Source organism: Lagopus leucura, unplaced genomic scaffold (genome assembly GCF_019238085.1).
Source record: "Lagopus leucura isolate 7727_CA_CO unplaced genomic scaffold, USGS_WTPT01 Super-Scaffold_810, whole genome shotgun sequence".
Taxonomy (NCBI): Eukaryota; Metazoa; Chordata; class Aves; order Galliformes; family Phasianidae; genus Lagopus; species Lagopus leucura.
In genome coordinates this window covers 3,129,689-3,148,247 of record NW_024962261.1, presented here as the reverse complement: position 1 = coordinate 3,148,247, position 18,559 = coordinate 3,129,689, and the positions used below count along the sequence as shown (strand labels likewise).

Sequence of the window (18,559 nt, the reverse complement as noted above, 5' to 3'; positions counted from 1 at the left end):
GGGAGGAAGGAAGGACACTGATTTAGGATGAAACTCCCATTCACTACTGGAAGGCAGGACTTTCACCTTTCCCTCTGTACCTCCGGTAGCGGGACTTCCGCGGGAAGAGGGCCATCAAGACAATACCAAGCAGTGCAGCAGCAAAACACAAATCCCCGACCCCAACCACATCTAACTTTGCCCGTTCCCAGACTGGGTCCTGGGACACCTCGCTCCCCGCCGCGGCGGGGGCGGAGCAGGTGTCGGGGCGCGGCCGGGCAGCACCGCCTGCCGCCGGCACCGCCCCTCGGGAGCCGCTCGGAGCGGGTTTAGCCGCGGGACGGAGGCGGGTGCGCCGGCCAGGCTGGAGGCGCGGCGGCGGCACCTGGCGGGCGCGGCGGGGCAGCCTGCTCATTGCTGGTAGGGCGGCGGCAGCGGGAGCAGCGCTCGGCCCGGGGCCGCGCCGGGAGGGACCAGCCTCGCCTCTTGCATCTCGGGGAGGAGGAGGAGGAGGCGGAGGAAGAGAAGAAGGAGGAGGAGGCTCTGCTGCTGCTTTTCCGTCGGTAGTAGCGGCGCGGCTGCGGGAGAAGAGGAGGATGAGCCGTGCGGTGCTGGCCTGGCTGGTGCTCTGCGGGAGCCTGACGGCGCCGCGCCTTGCCCGAGGTGAGCGACGGGGACGGGTCGGGTCGCGGCTCTCTCGAAGTCGGAGCCCAAGTGCGTGATGTCCGGGGGCAGGTCGTGGGGCGCCTCCGCTGCGGCTTTTCTCTTACTGCCGTTTACAGATAAAATACTTCCCTGCGTTCTAAATAGCCGACAAGCGAGCCCTCCTCCGGCACGTTCTGTTTAGAAACTATGCTTAATTATTGTGTGGGGGAAGAGCTACCATGAGAGATTAATCCAGACGAGCTGCTGAGAAGATTTGATAATACCCGCAGAGCTGTGCACGTCTCTTTTTCTTGCCTCTCTGCCCCCAGCCATCGGGCTGGGAGCCGCGTACCCAGCGCAGCGCGGAGCAGTTCGCGGGCACGTCCGGGGGTACGGCATCGCGGCAGCGCTGAGCAGCGCTCGGCAGGCGACCCGCCTCTCCTTAACTAGGGCATCTCCAGACGGAGCACCAGAGGCGCCTTCTCCGCCTCTTGTGCCTCCCCCGCTGGAGGAGAGGAAAAAAAAAAAAAAAAAAAAAAAAGTCCCAAAAGCCAACTTTAGAGGTTTCCTGGTTTTCTTTATTATTATTATTGGAAATAACCACTGGTGGTTACGTGGGTTTTCCGTTTTCGTATTTAAAAAGAAAAAAAAAAAAAAGTTGCCGGAGCTCAGCTAGCAGCGGCGTGGGGCAGGGTGGGAGGAGAACGGTAGCCGCTGCCGCCACCGGCCCCCCTTTTCCCACCACAAGAAGCTCTCTGTGCCCCCACCAGTGCCCGAGCAGTGATGAGGGAACCCTCCGGAGGCAGGGACTGATGCTCTTTGTGGGGCTGCTTCTGTCCCTCCGAGCGCTGAGCGCTGGGAAGGCAAACAAACCTCGGGGGGCTGAAGACCTTTGTCTCACCCCGGTTGCGCCTTCCCTAAGCTTAATAGAACAAGTGTTATCCTGATGAGTAATATATTGTTTTCACTGACTTGGACCTGTTCTCACCACTGTTTGCTTTTTTTTTTTTTTTTTTTTTAATTTTAAAATGAAGCCAATGTATCAGTAAAATTGAATATTTTATTAGATCCTAAATTATTCAGCATTGTAGCTTCTCAAAATCCAATAACATTCACTCAGTTGCAGCGAGCATGCGATGGCTTATGCAATATGTCCTTGTACCTGCGGTTTATGCCTAAAGTCTTTTAAACACAAAGTCTAGGCATGCCATAAATACTTTGCATTGGACTTCTGTACGACTGAGGTGTCTTCTTATTTAAGTCTATGATCTAGCAGTGTTTTTAGGTAACTTCAGAACAGAGAGAACTTGATAGATTTTCTAGAGACAAGAAATAGAAGGTAAGAATCCATTTGTTCTGCAATTGCTTAAGCTGTAATTGTTCAGCTAAAGGGTTGTCCTTGGCTTTCGAAATGGAACAGAAGGATTTTTTTTTTTTTTTTTTTTAAAGCTGCAGCAGAATAAAATACTGCTTGACAAGTCTGACATAGTGGGTTAATTTTGCTCACTATTAAAACTGTTAATAGGTCTTCTCAATTCATGATAAGTAAAGTAACAAACTCTTTGGAGAGTGATTTTTGAACAGCACAAAACTTTTTGTGCATCCTTTGAGTATGAGTTTATTTAGATAGTGAAGTAAAATGAGTATATCATGAACACCTGTGGTAAAATCATGTATGCTTTGGCCAGTTGTTCATTGCTTTCTTTGAGGGATAAATTCTACCTGCAGATCAAAGTTTGGTCGCATAGTTCATTGCTGACCAGTGTTTGAAGTCTACAGTCAGATGAAAAATACAAACTGTCTGTTCAGTAGAGCACTGAAAAGTAACGGTGATGATCAACTTCCTGTTGATAAATATCATCTCAAATACTTTCCTTACTTCTGGTGTTTGGAACATATACGCGGTGTTTCAGCATATCATTTTGATATTTATCCTCCATTTATGGAGGAGGCAGAACTGGGAGAGGGGCAGGTGATGAGTCTTTCAGTGAAGATGGGAATCTTTGTGACTGGTCTGATAAATTAGGAATCTCTTGCACTGTAACAGGAATCTGTCCTTCAGAAATGTGTTCATATGCATGTGTACAATGAAACAAGATTTCAAGGGTGTTGTGACTTCTATTGCGCAGCTTGCAAGGAAGGTGTTAGTGCATTTTTAACAAGTGGTGTCCTTTTATATTCATTTCCAAACAGCTGTGAAGGTTTACATTTGCTTTGGTTGCTGTCAAATCGCAGTCAAGAGCAAATCCAGTGTTTCACTATGCAGTGGACAGGCAGTCACTACAGAAGTGACTGCATAGTCTACAAGGGATGATTTCAGATGGAGGAGATTCTCATCTCATCTGATGATGAGATGGAGGAGTGCATCTCATCTACAGAAGTTCCTTAGTCCGGAATCTTTTTGGAACGGATTTTTTTAGCATGGATCTTTTTGGAACAAATAAGCACAGGGCTAGCTATCGGTTTCAGAAGAGCGAGTGAGGATTGGGATCAAATGGAAGGAAAATGTAATTTAGAACTGATGGCTATCTTAGTTCCCAGATTTACCTCATGGAATGGGGTAAGCCGATCAGCTACCATGATGATGATGCTGTGAGCAAATCAGTGTATTCCAAGCTTGTACATTAAATGCTTTTGCAAAGGGGTCTTCTGAAGGTTTTGCCATTTGAGTTGTCTTTATCACAGAGCTGATCCTTAAATTGTAATTGTGTGTTTTGACTTCACTTGATGTGGAATTTTTATGTATCGTGTGCCTAGAAATGATGCTGGTGTTGCCAAAACCAAGCAGATCCCATTCTGCTTTAATTTGCAGCTGTGTTCTGTGAGCCTGAGATGAAATATTTCTGAACTTTAAAGGAACTGTTTCAGAGATGTTGCTTTTTCTCTGTTACAATGGGAACCTTCACTCCCTCTGAGGCTTAAAAGTGTATGTATAGCCTCTTCTGCGGCTGGAATGAGCTGCAATGAGTAAAGCTGCAGAGAAACATGAGAGGTAAACTGTAGGTTTGTTCCCATGTAGCTATACCAAAGGACTGAAAAAGATCACAAACGCTATTAAAGGTCAGCATTCTTCTGTTTCACTGAACACCTCTGCCTCTTTGGACAGCATCTGCTTCTGTACTAACTGCTGACAGTGTGACCCTGCATAATGATTTCCACTGTTCTTTTAACAAATTACATTTGTATTCAAATTGATTTTCCATGACTGCTCATATAGCCTCCAGAAAGCATATATAGCAGATACGCTTTTGCATCCAGTGTGTCTGGTCAGCCTAGGACAGCATTTGATGTCGAGCCATTCTATCTTATAACTAGAATTAATAGTCCTGCTGGTATTATTGTTTTTTGTGTATGTGTTTTGTTGTTTTTTAAGTATCCAACTTTGCCTTTCTCTGCCCTGCTTATATCCTTTATGTTGTTTTTCAGAGGTTGTATTTTATACAGAGCTGTGTTTCAATGATAGCATAGTGAAAAGGATCACTGTATTATCTTGCCTCCCTCCCCCATTTTTCCAATTACCGTCCAGTTGAAAATCAAGGTAATGATCCACTTTGGAAGTTATTTCAGAAGACAAAAGCTTTGCATTAGGAGGCTGTTCTTTATGCCTTGAGCTAGCTATTTGTACAGCACTTATCCGTACAGCAGGGCTGGCATACTTGTAGCCAGATATCCCATCAGTGTAAGTAAAGGCAACGGAACCTGACCCTGGAAGAGTGATGTTCAGGGGACTGCAAGAGTCGGAGTAAGTCTGTATCAATCTAAAATGTTGTGAATCTCATTGCAGTCACTGTGTTACTGCTTTCTCTATTTTTTAGAAATGTATGTATTTACTTCGAACTTACATGAGCTCCAGAGCCAGGAGTGTATCTGAAATCCTAGAGCATCATCCACATCACACTACAAATGATGTTTGGGTGCCCTGAGGCCGTGCTGCCTCAAGTTAGAAAGAGTATGGACTGAACATCAAAACAACATTAATTTCTCTCAACTTTTTAAGAAGTGTTTTCACAGTGAGAATGTATGTTTACTTTTTATTATTCAGATGACACATTAGGAAATGAAGGATGTGATAAGGAGATGCAAAACTAAATCAGGATTCTAAGTACCTTAAGATTTACAAACTTAAAAACCCTGGAAATTGCTGTGATATAATGGAGGAGCTGCACACATTTTTCATATAAAGAGTGTGAAGCAAGGATGTAAGAAGAAAGCCAATGAGAGTGTAAGTTCAATGCACTGTGTCAGTGATAATGGCTCTATGCTTCCTTTTTGTTTTACTAATCAGCAAGCTGTGTAACTTCCCATCACAGTGGGAGTGTTCTATTTTAAGTTTAAAAAACCGAGAAGTGAAATAGACCATGAGTTTCTGGTCTGAGCAGCAGGCATAGGGAGATTGCTCTCTTTGCTCGTACCCAGGGCAAGAGCATTGCAGTCCAGGTGGGAAGGCAAAGGAGTGAGCAAAAGATGTGGTCAGTGTGGGTCAGCTTTGGAGTGCTTCAGATTGCAGATTTGAATCTGAGCTCCAGTTTTGCTTTTGCACAGCTGGACTTTCTCAGCCTTCTTTTCTTCTTCCTTTCCTGCTTCCATTGTAACTCTTTCTTTTTTCATAATTGTTTTCAGTATTAAACAACGCAAGGTTTGCATAGCCAGACCATAGCCATGCTGTCAGGAAAAAAACTACAGTTTAGACCTATGTGACTTCTTTGTCTTTGAGTATCTTTGATTATCCTCTGAGCAGTAACTTTGACAGAGCTGAAAGAAGTAGAAGACGATTGCTTTGCCAATTTTTAGCTGCAGTAATTTTATTTGCCATGCTTCTGTGTAGGGAGGCTGACAGAATTTTTATAAAAACTACTTTTTTCCTATCGTTGTCAAGATGCTGTGTCAACCTGTGTAATTATGGAGAACTGTGACAGCAGTGCGTAAATAACAGTAATTTCTGCCCTGTGATTACTCATGTCTGTTGTAGCTTCGCTATTGTGGAAACCTACAGACAATTTAGGAAATACTTTTGGGTAAGTCTTGTAATGCAGCATGTGTGGAAAAACAGAAAACAAAGGAGGATTGATTTATTTTATTTTTAATATTCACATCTTCGTGTCCATGTCCTGTGTGTGCACGGCATCCTCTATCTCTGCTGGATATCACTGCATGCAAGCATTCCCTTTAATTCAGGCTTGCTCTCCGATTATTCTCTATTACAGTCCCATAGGCCATACCACTTTAATCTGTTTGCCAGTTTTCATTTTTCTAGCTAAGTATTATGTTTTCAGACAGTGGCATGGGCTTTGAGACTGTTTTTTTTCTTATCCGTACCCTTTGCAGCTTTGCAACAAACAGAGATGGAGAAAATATCATTTGCTGTGTAACTTGTCAGGTTCCTTACTTCTATGAGAAATTGGGCAGAATTGCCTTACAAGGGCTTTTGTAGGTTAAAAAAAGATCTTGTAGTTGATTGCTCTCAGATGCTGTTCCAAAACTATTTAAAAACCTTTGAATGTCCATTTATTTGAACAGTTTTAAGGAAAAAATTAGATTGATAGAGTGGATTGGGAAATTTTGTGGTATTCTTATGGAAAGTAGCTAAAATGATGCATTAGTTCTCTGCTATTGATTCTAATTTCTTAGATGTTTCTTTAATTTCCCTAGGTGTGATCAAGCCCATCCTGTTCTAACCTCTTGATTTCTTTCACCAGGCCAGTATTTAATCTGGAGTACTTGCACAGCTGCATGTTTTCTTTCAGAAATGCAGTGTCTTCATACCCTGAAACTTATGCATATGCTTGTGCTTTATGGTTCCTGTAAATGACAGTTCTTGTTTTTGCTTTTACTTAACTCTTCCTGGAAAGGTGGATATTGTTCATGAAATGAGCCTGCTACTGAAGTCACGGTGAACAGCCAGAGATCAGCTCCCTCCCCTCCCCATCCCGCCCCCGCCCCCCCCGCAAGAAGGTAATTGCAGTAACATCAGGCACAGTCAAGAATGTAGTAATCTCAGAGGTGTTGCATTGTTGGTGAAATCTGCTTGGTGAAGAAATTAAAGCAATGTTCTTAACCAGAATTCTGAAATCTTCTGAGTACAAATATGCTAGTTGCTGTTTACCACTGACGTTTCCCTAATTTCAGCACTGTTGATGGTCTTACACAGAGAAACAGTGCAGCTTTTGGGATGACTTATGCCAGGGTCAGACAAAAGTGCAGGAGCTACTGGTGCAAGGAGAGCGATGGGAAGAGGGAGGAATGAGCAAGTGGTATGGTGCTGTTGGAAACTGGATGTTCCCTCATAAGGTTTTTGCAAGGGAAAAGTACAGATGCTTTTCTCAGTGGCAGCTTTGATATTTTTTCACAAAAAAATGCATTTCTGAACTTACCCTCCAACTCCATTTTTCACTTCCGAGCTGGTGAATTTAAACCATTCTGAGAACTTAAACAAGATCATGTGTTCCTCTACCCGAGCTGTAAAATGCCGCAGTCCTTCTTGCCCTTGTGTATAGGGAAGGCTGCTCTGAAAGTAATGCATCCTATTTTATGGTGATGTCTCATGACACTGGAAGTGGAGATTGGTGGTATGGCAGTAGAAGTTGAACCTTTCTACCAGCATTCTGTTACACGTTGTTGCCATGTAACAGATGGCAGCAGAGGGACAGTCTGACAGATTGGCTTCTGATGTGCACGTGAAACAAAGATGTGCCATTGAATTCCTCCGTGTGGAAAAAATTGTGCTCATTAACATTCATCTATACTTGCTGAACTTTTATGGAGACAAACCAGTGGGTGTGAGGCAATGGGTGGTGCATTTCTGAAGTGATGACAGCAATGGGAAAGACAAGCCACATTCCAGGTGTCCATGCACAGCTGTCACACCATAAAATGACATCTTGATTAGCTCTTCCATGCAGATTGGTGAGTTACGACCTGGGAACTGTATATGGAGATGAATATTGACTTCACTGTGTTGGAAATGATGGTGGCTACATTGGAACACTGAGAAGTTTGCACCAGGTAGGTGGGTCCTGTGAGTTGATCACACAGGAACAGAAAAAACACTACATGCAAGTTTGGCTGGACCTGATGAATCAATATGAGGCTGAAAGTGACAGTTTCCTGGATCACATCATTACTGATGGTGAGACATGGAGTCATCACTATGAGCCAGAGCCAAAACTACACTCTGTGGAGTGGTGACATGTGAATTCCCCACTGAAGTCTAAAAATGCAGCCCTGAGTGGGTAAAGTGATGTGCATTGTGCTGGGATAAAGATAGGGTGATCCTTCTGGATTTCCTGGAACCTGGACAAAACCGTCAACTCTGACCACTACACTGTGATGCTGATTAAACTGAAGGTTCAAAATTCCAGTCAGGTTAGAGAAGAAGACAGACTTTCTCTAGCAACGTGACAACACCAGGCCCCATACCAGTTTGAAGACTGTGGAGCACACTGTCTGTATTGGCTAGACCGTCCTACTCATCCACTGTACAGCCCAGATTTGGCACTTTCTTCCGTCTGTTTAGGTTAATGAAAGATGAACTATATGAGCAACATTTTCCTATTGAAGACACCACTGCTGGTCACCTCCACTAATGCAAATTTTAACAGGGATGGCACACAGACTGTTACTCATCGTGGTGAAAATGGTGGTGACTATGTAAAAAAATAATGTTGTTTAGCTGAGAATTTATTAAGTGGTGCTATTCTGCTCTTTGTATCTGTTGTAGTTTGCATTTAGAGTAGCTGATACATTCTATACTGTTGAGACCAGGTACAAAAATCAGATCTATGACTACTCTTTGTGAGTAGTCATTGTGTTTCTGTCTGTGTACTTGTTGAATTCTTGTGGCTGTAGGAGCAAATTCTGTGTTTCTCCTGCACCTCCTGGTCCAAAGCATCTGCCTGCTACCTCACTGTCCTGGGGCCAATTATGTGCCAATTAACAAAAATGTCCCTGGTAGGTTATTTGATGAGAAAAGATTACAGTGTTTTTCTTCCCTAATTATTTTACACCAAATATTTAGTTTATGGATAAAGATCGCTCCCTGGCCACAGGCAGCAGGCAGGATGAGATGCCTTCCTGACAAATTCTCCCCTTGTTCCTAAGCAAGTAAATTGATTTAAAGCTGCTGATGAGCAGATGTGGCTCTGGCTTCTCTTCTCAGCTAAAGGCTGAGCAGGGAGAGAGAGAAGCAGCCAAAATGTGTAAAACTTCATGCTTCAGTTACTCTACGAAACTCTTCAAAATGTTGACCTAAAGTATTTTGGTTGGTTGTTTTGCTAGCAGTACATACACATGTGTGCATGCTGAGTCTGGAGCACCTTGCCCTGAACGCTGTGGGTTCCCCATCCCTGGAGGCGCTCAAGGCCAGGTTGGATGTGGCCCTAGGCAGCTTCGTCTGCTGGGAGGCAGCCCTGCCCATGTCAGGGGGTTGGAGCTCGATGATCTTTGAGATCTCTTCCAACCCACAACACTATATGATTCTGTGGTTCTATGAGTATTTACTGAATATGTGACTTGATGAGGTGCCCTGACTTCATGAGGCAGCGTACCCCATGTCAGCCTCACCCCAGCTGTGGAAGAGCTGTGTCTCTTCCTGGGGTTCTAGTAGACAATTTTTGATTTATTTTTAATGTGTTTCCACTGCAAAGCAATCTGCAACTAAAAATAGATCCCTTGCTTTCTTTTCAAGTAGTGAATTGTGTTTATGATGTTACCCTTCATGAAAAAAATCTGGATAAAATTTTAAATCCCCACTAAATGTTTACTTCCAAGGCAAAGAAGGGGAGGAGGGACATGTCAAATCTGTGTCCCAAGGTAACTGGTAAAGATCACTCAGATTTGATGTCGGTCATTTTTCTGAACTGGGTTTTTCTTCTAAGGCAGCACCATTTTCTGATCTGAAGAATTGTATCAAGAAACATTGGGACAAGGGAATTTCCATCTTTATGCTTCTTTCATTCTTCAAGATTCAAGAAGGTATGCTTTCACCCTGTAAACCCTGGAAAATTCCAGTCCGATAGATACTGCTGCTGCTTATGATAGCATCTTCCACAGTAATCTTTTGTCTCACGTTACACCATGCTTTTATTTTCTTCACCTGTCTATTGAAGTATTCACCTTCCAAATGACACAAAGAGAGTCCGTGAAGTCTGAAAACAAGCATCATATGGGAAGGTGTCTATCACAAAGAAAAATAATGAGATTTGATAACATGAATCTGCAAAAAGCCAGGATGTTAGGTCCTCTATAAAGTAGACTCTTGCATTACAAGCACTGCAGCTGCTTGCACGTGGATTGTAGTGCATGTGTATGTGAGCTGTTCGCATGCTGGTGCTATTTACACAAAGTCTTGCAGGGATTTCACGAACAGCTAATCTTCTCAAATTGCTGTTTCAGGAGAACTCTCAGCTGGTGTTATTCCATGTTCTTGCTTTATTACTGCATATGCAGAAGATTCTCATTTCTTTTTCATTTTCAAAATGAGGTGTTAGAAGCTTTTAAAATTCAAATTGCAAATGCGTATTCTGTTTACAGTGCGGTACATGAATTTTGTAACAGTTGGAATAATTTTTAAAAGCCTTTAATATAGGATCTCAGAACAGATTTTCTGTAGAAGAACCAGCTTCAGAGCAAGTGTAGTTTTGTTCTGCCCATTTTCCTGTTAAGATATGGCAGTAAAATTACTGAAGATTTTAGACATATTACATCTGTTCTTTGAAAGAGAACAGCATAAAAGACATAAAATTACTGTTCTAGTAGATTACAAGCTATAGAGTATATCTGCTGAAATTGACTTTGTAGTAGATGCTTCTTCTAAATCGATGCAGTTTAAAAATAAAATACTAACTTCTTTTGGATCATACCTTCCCTGAACGATGCAATAAGGCTGCATCGACCTGTTCTTCAGCCTCATAGGCAGTGCCTCAGTGCTGAGCTCTGAGGAGCAGCCCCAAGGCTGCAAAGGGATATGAGCACTGATACTTGAACAATGGATGGGTTAAAATACTTGTATGTAAGACTCCTACTATTGCAGACAGGGTGGAAAGAAAAAGTATTTACTCTTGACCTTCTTTGCGGCATAGTACAGCCTTTATTTTTCTGATGAACGTGGAAGAAATTGTTGGTATGGAGTTTGTGGTGGTGTTCCTAGGGCTGTGTAGATGTGCTGACATGATCCTGACAGAGCTTGTGGGTGATCAGTCTGTCTTAAGTGGTGTGAATTGTGAAGGAATGTCTTGCAGGGGAGAATGGAGCATTACTGCATGACCATGCTGTTCTTGTGGCAGCTTTCAGCTTTTTCTAAAATTATCTATAAGCACCAACACATGACAGGTCTTTATACAGTATTTATGTTCTGCAGTATTTAACAAATTGTTGATAATGGTGGTGACAGTTATAAAGAAAAAAAATGCATTTTGCATTCAGTGCAGCCAACTCAGTCTTCCAAATTTTCTGGGAGCATTTCCCTGCATTAGAAATGACTATATTTATCCTTGGTATCTGTATAGTGACCTAGTTTATTTATTGCTAACTACTCTGAATTTTTAGACTGCCTGTGCTGTTGTCTGGAAGAGCAAAGAGATTTTTATTTGTTTGTTTGTTTATTTTTGTGAGAAGAGGTGCAGTTCTCTTTTGTTTGCTTGGATTTTTTATTTCTTTAAGCCTCTGGCTTTTATAAGATCCTACTTTCTTCCTTTGAACAGAGGCTTTCTGTGCAGTTTTTCCATTCTCCTGGAATTCTCCTGATACTCTGAAAGCTTTCTACTAGATCTAAAAATTACCACTGTTACTGGAATGGCCAACGACTAGAATCAGTGGATATTGCAGAACAGTTAGGGCTGAAAGTTCAGGCAAAGCCTTCACTTTGTCAAACACAATGTTATTTGAAAATGTTTTTCATATTTAGCATTTTCATTGTACGTTAATCTGCTGCTGCTTTTCTCTGGATTGGAATTTTATTGTTTCTTTTGTATCCTCTTCTTTTTTCTTTTTCTTTTCCTAATGTTGAACTGACTTGAGCTTCTGGATTTCTGATTTTTCAATCAGTTCTTCAAAGACCAAGAGGTCTGATAGATATTCATCCAAAATTTATGTTGGAAGTAGGTCACTATTCATGTTTAACTCTTTCAGGAATCTGGATTTTTGTGGCTGATGTTAGTTTTGACAACCCTGTGATATCTCTTTTGAATATTGTGGAATAACTTTACACCAAAGCTTCCTCTAGATTAATGCCTGCAGCTTTGCTGAAACCATTATCTGTTTTGCAAGCTGTCTTTCTGTGTCCAAATCCAGTAATTAAGTCTCCAAATCATGTATGCCTGCTTTTTTTTATTATGATAAGTAAATTTTTGGGTTTCATGTTCTTTGGGAAAGAGCTGCAGTAGAAAACTCACTAGAGGATTAAAACCTCTGAAATTTTGGTTTGTTGCATTACATTTTCTGGTTTGGACTCATCTCTTAGACAAAAACAGAGGAAAAACTGACAGCACTGCATTAGATGCGTTTGTTCCCTAATTAGTGCAAGTTTCTTCGTGGTGTGATACGGAATTCTTAATCTGGGTTGCTTCACCTCTGATTTTGCAATTATAGGTACCAGGAAAAAGAAGTTATTGGAGATTCTCTGATAAGGGATGGATGCAGCCATCTTTAAACCTGTTATCTTATCATGGCTGTTTGGGGTGGTACACAGAGATTGAGGCCAGTGATAGGAGGCCTGGCTGGAGTCATGGCTGTGTGGGACAAGTGATTTAGTGTGATACTGCATGCAGAAAACAGAGATATTAAATGCTGCCTTTGCCTTAGTCCTTCACAGCCAGGTCTATAGCTATTCCCACATCCAACATGGGCTGTAATAAATTGGATGAAAAAGTTGGTTGGATGATGGGACTTGGAGGGCAATTATTGATATTGGCTTACAGCAACTGGGGAATTGATGGGGTCTGTCTGGTTACTTGTTTAACATCTTCATCCATTACCTGGAGGAAGTAATGGGGGGCTTTTTGAATGAATATGTGAGTGACACAATTTGCATAACCACAGAATGCCCCTGAGGGCAGGGCTGCCACCCAGAGAAGCCAGACTGGGTGAAAGGGGTAGCAGGAATCATAAAAAGGGACAAATACAAAGTGCTGCCCTAAGAAGGGAGAGCTGCTCTAAGGTGGTCTGTTTGGGATGCCTAGCTCAGGAAAGACCTGGATAAACTAAGATATAAGGTCAGGGGAGACCTCAGTAGTAGTCAGGACTGAAGACTGTGCCCTGCAAGGGAAGGCTGCAGGACTGTGGTTCTCAATCCTGGGAGATTTTGGGATTCCAGTGGCAGCCCCAGTGTATGTGGGAAGGAAATCAAGGAGACTGAAGATGGACTCTGCATAGTAGCACATGGTAGGAGAGTAGAAATTTGTTGTTTAAATTTGATCCTTGCTGTAGGGCAAGCGTGAAGAATTATGCCCCTTCCAAGACCCCTTTTGACCAGTGACGTGAGATTCAGATGGTTTTGTACAGCTACTCTTCTGCAGAGTACTGAGTTGTTTTTTTTTTTTCCTTTCTGGTAGAGGTTGAGGTTGATTTTATGTGTATACTGCCAAAAACAAAATCTTAAGATCTGCTGCAGGGTACATCTGGTATTTTTTTTTTTTCTTTCTGTTTTTGGTTGCTGACTTATATTAATGATACACAACAATTATAAAATAATCGAAGCAATGTTAAAGCAAGCTGTAATTTTCAATGCGGTTTTGTTTGGTGGTTTTCTTTTGTTTTTTTACTTTTTTTGCTTTGCAGTTTTCCCTTTGCAGTTTTGTGATTAGGTGTGCTGGCAGTAAGAACCTGAAACCAAAGATTTACTTTCATTATTAACTTCCCTTTATGCTTGTTTATGAAATATAAATGGAATAAAATGGTTGACAATACATAAAAATTCTCCCTGAACATTTTCCTTCTTGAGATGTTAATAATGGAAACATCCAGTTTCCAGATTGTGGCAGAAAAACATCTATTTCAAGGATATTGGAATGGAGTTATAAGTCTGCGTTTTAAAAAGCAATCTTGATTTGGCACAGAAGATCTTAGACAGAAACCTCCTGCTAAGATGATGAGATTTACAGGTTTAAGATTCAGTGATCATGCAAAGAGTTTAATAGTTCTGCTGATATGAGTGTTAAGGGAAGAAATTAAAATGAACTGAATTGGTGATTCATTTTGGTTACGCTCTGGGGAAAGACCAGACATTTCCTAATAATTAATTATCTAATTTAAAACCTCCTTGTTTCTTGGCTGAAGTAAGAAGCTAGCTATTTTGTAAAATAAAGCAGCTGATCTTTAAAACTAATGGGAAGTGCAGTTATATTTTTCAGAAAAGCTATATGCTCTTCAGTTCATGAGGCTCTGCTTCAAGGAATTAGTTTTGAGCAAATTAGCCAGTAAAAGAAGGTACCTTGAACTGATTTATTAATAAATGCTATGTATAAACAGCGATCATCAGTATGGCAGTCTGCATAGGAAGAAAAAAATGTGCATGAATTACGCAGTATTGGTTACTGACCATTAATCATGTGCTGTCTCTTACTTATTAAATGCTTCTTTTATTTGAAAAACGAATAAATATGGCTTGAATAAGCTGAACAGTTATAGAAAGTTTTCATTGCCTTTGATTGCCTTATTGCAAGTAGAGAGTGCTTAGTATTATTTACAGTAAAAAAGACACAATCTTGCAATGCTGCAGATTCTGAAAATGTATTCTTGAATGTAAACATTTTGCTGTTTATTATGGAAGTCATCACCTAGAATTATATTCAGTGTCGATATTCGAATTCCTATAGTTTCCTCTAGTTCTATAGGGAATATCTCTCAGCCAAATGTGCCACTGTGAGAACCCTGATTTATGAGTATCCTTTCCATTGTTAACTTTTTCATTACAATTCTGAAATGGTGCCAGTGATGCTGATACGACATTGGTGGCATAATGTGTGGAGGATGCTTATTATCTTTGACAAAAAAGTTGCTGATTTCTGTTACTCCTATTTAGTGCATTTGGCTGCAGTAATAAGTTGACTGTGTTTTATTTTCAAGCCATTGGCTTGATTTTCAGTTGTGCTACTGCCATACTACTGTTACTGTAATTTGAAGTCTAGTGCATGAAATTGCTTTGCAAATGTTACGGTTGATAATTGGGCTAGGCAGTACTTTTCTGTTTTTGCAAGAAACTGTTTTGAGTTGCAGTAGAGTCGATGACGTGGTACAAGTTTTCACGGCTAGTTTTTTATTAAGTAAATCTGTACTGCTGGCTTTAAATATCTCTAATCTCACAGTCTCTAGGGGTGCATCAGCTGGCACCACTGCATTGTATATAGCCAACTGTACGAGGAAACAAATGCCAAAACATTGCAGCTTAAAAATACTGGCGGTACATAAGTGGTAGCTTAATGAAGTATGAGACAGCAATGGTCAAAATGGCTGTAGTGCTGATTTGCTATGACTAATGATGAATGTAATAGTATGACAAGGAGAGTTTTAAGGACGGGTTCAGAGAAAATGAAAGGAAGCTTTGTTGAACTTCTGAGGGGGGAAAAAAATCTTTCCAAGGCTAAATGGCAGTGTGGAAGAGAATGAAACACATGTTGATTTGGATATGATTTCTTGAGTACATGGAATGTTCTGCTAGACTTCTTGTTACTGAGTAAGAGATGATATGTTGGAAAGATCCTTTCAAAGAGCTTTGAAAATACTGAGTAGTGACATAGGCTAGATGTGATAAGAAAGGTGAGAAAACGGAGTAATGATCTAGTTAAAGCAAAATGCTTGTATAATACTCCACAGTAGTATTCAGAAAATCATCATCTATTCCATTTCTGAAAGTACAAGTGAAGGATGACAAATCAATACAAATTCAAGCAAATGAGAACTTGTGATAATTAGCTGTGCCAGTGGATTGGAAAGGCTGTGTCTTACGGATGCAATTAAAGGAAAAATTCAGCAGAATGTCAGCGAGCAATGATCCCAAATTTCTCCCTTTTTACAACCAAATGGTGAGCAAAGAAGGTGATCAGTATTGCAGTGTTCTTGTACAGTATAAGCTTTTGTAATTGAAGATTATTCACATAAAGTGAAGCAGTACAGGTATCTGAAGTCTTAGAGGGAGTAGTTTAATTATTAGTTAAGCTAACAGAATGAAATAGAAATTTAAACAAGGGGTGATGAACCTGTAGTAGAGATTTTGGTGGGGAAAAAAATTGAATTCACTTTAGTCTTAATCCCTTGTGACGTTTTTTTTAAAGGGAAAGAGTATACAGGAAAGTCACTTATTCAGAAGGATTCCACTATTTATGAAATGTGGGAAATAGCGAGCTCCCAGAGCAATGTACATATACAGGAATTACACTATGCTGGGTTGAAGATGTGAGATCCTTATACTCTCCACTCAAGGAAATGAGATCTAGGTGCCTTGGTCAGGTGTGCTCTGAATTTATCCAAACTAAGCTGAATAATTAGGGGACTGCAGCCTTGGAAAAGTCATGCAGTCAACAGAGATCATTTCAGATTTAGGTCATGAAGGCCAAGGTGTTAGATGTTTGTGGTCAAAAAACACACCGTCAGTACAAATGATATAATATTAAACAAAACTGAAAGTATCATCAGCCTTTTTTTTTTTTTTTTAAAGTGATCTGATAGACGATTTAATTGTATTGACTTTCAGAAACTTATTTATCTTAGGCAGTATCTGAGATTTTTAGAGAGCCATGTGTAATGACTCAACTCTTTAGGTACCAGGACATCTTTCAAGAGAAAAAGAAAGAAATGTGATATTGTGTTATGTAGCATTATTCAGAACTTACTGGTTCTGTTTAATATCTTTATTGATTATGTGGATGAGGGAACTGAGTGCAACCTGAGTAAGGTAACAGATAACAAGCTGGGAGGAAGAGAATAAGAAGCCCCCATGGGATCTGGATTGGCTGAATAGAATCATGAAGGTTGGAAAAGACCTCTAAGATCACCTAGTTGAACTGTCCACCTGTCACCAATATTGCTCAATAAACCATGTTTCTAAGTACTACATCTACCCTTTCCTTAAACACCTCCTGGGATGGTGACACCATCACCTCCCTGAACAGCCTATTCCAATACCTCACCACTCTTTCTGAGAAGTTCTTCCCAACATCTGATCTGAGCCTCCCCTGATACAACTTGAGGCCATTGCCTCTCATCTTATTGCTGTTACGAGAAGAGGTTGAATCCCACCTCATTGCAGCCTCCTTTCAGGTAGTTGCAGAGAGTAGTAATGTCTTCTCTGAGTCTCCTCCAGACCAAAGACTGCCAGCTCCCTCAGCTACTCCTTGTAAGACCTGTGTTCCAGACCCTTCACCACTTTGTTGTGCTTCTCTGGGCACGTTAGGGGGTCAGTATCTTTCTTGTAGTGAGTGAACACAATACTCAAGTTGCAACCTCACCAGAGCTGAGTTCTGGAGGACAATCATTTCTCTGCTCCTGCTAGCTGCACTATTTCTAATACAAACCAGGATGCTCTTGGCCTTCTCGCCTGGACACACTGCTGGCTCATGTTCAGCCAAGCATCAACTGGCATATCTGGATCCTTTTCTTCCATGAAGCTATCCAGTCACTCTACCTCAGTGCTGCAGTGTAGCATGGGGTTGTTGTATCCTTTTCTAATCTCCACTTTCAAAATATTTTAGTTATCTTGTGTTTAAATTGTATTCAAAAAGCTGTGTAAATGAATGCTTATAAGATAATGGAACATTGAGAAAGAGAGAAACTTCTCACACGTCTCCAGTCCGCACAAACTAAAAAGGAGATTGCATGTTCAAATAACTCTATATTAACTTAGTCACAAAACAGTTGAAATCAAGTTTTCTTTTATTTTAAAGATGAAAAAACCTGGCAGTAAGCTGTAGCTAGAAATCAAGCAGATGAAAGATTTGTTACCTGGCTTTTTAGGGAGTATGAAGGAGACCTGATTGGAAAGAATCAGTCTTTTCATACTATGAAGCTTTTAAAATTTTAGATTGTTAGAAGATTTTTAGTGGACATTATTTACTGCAAAAATAAAATGAGCAGAAGACAGATCTTGCAGTTTAATGCTTTTATTCAGACATACTGGAAAAAAAAAAGAAATGGCAGGCACCTTTGCAGAAGTAGTTGATTTCAGATGATAATAGAAGATTAACCACAGAAATACAAGTAATGAAGGTTATTTATGCTTTTGTCTCTATTGCCTTCTGTCAGCAGTTGCTGTTTTCAGGAGCCCTGTTTGCATCTGTATGAAAGCATGCGAGTGGTTTTTAGGCATCTTTGAACTGCCCCTATTTCTGATAGCTGAAATGCTGGCCCTAGGTTTTTCACAACAAACAGAACATTGAAGGCTGCTCCATCCCTCTGTGTGAATTGTGCAAAGCTTTGGTTGCTACATGAATTATGACGAGTCCACATAAGAAAGTAATGTTTTCCTAGCACTTCCCGTGGCCATTTAAACTCAAGAGTTTGTTAGTATCCATCTAGCTCATAGTTAATAATTTTTTTTAAAAAAACAAGCACATATTGCATTAAAATGTGTTCTGAAGAAAAGAGACTGGAATAGGTTGAACAGGTGGAACAGGAAGCTGTAAAGTAATGAAGGTACGCGTGATAATATTGTGAACCTGTACTGTATCAGTAGTATTTCAAGTACCTAGGCATGATATTTAGTACTATCAGTTTGCCTGGGAAATTTCCTGCTTAAGCTGTCTTCCCCTGAGGTACGTTTTTTTTTTCTTTACTTGCCTTTCTTCTAATAAAAGGCAGTAACAGATGTATTTTTTTTTAGCATTGGATGTGAGCAGTGCCATGACATGTCATAAACTTTCTGGATTTTAATTTTTGCATAATAAAAGCTTATTTTAATAGTGAAAACAAACATTAGAAAATATTAATTTCTAAATCAATTCAGGTGAAT

At 40.7% G+C, this 18,559-nt stretch overlaps 1 protein-coding gene across 1 annotated transcript in view; it reads left to right on the top strand.

Annotated features, from left to right (window-relative positions):
- The first annotated feature begins 438 nt into the window (after positions 1 to 438).
- Positions 439 to 18,559, top strand: part of EDIL3 (EGF like repeats and discoidin domains 3) — a 274,624-nt gene continuing 256,503 nt past the window's right edge. The window contains exon 1 of the mRNA XM_042866211.1: positions 439 to 642. Coding sequence (XP_042722145.1) covers positions 576 to 642 — 67 coding nt within the window. The 5' untranslated portion in view covers positions 439 to 575. The remainder of the gene's footprint in view (positions 643 to 18,559) is intronic.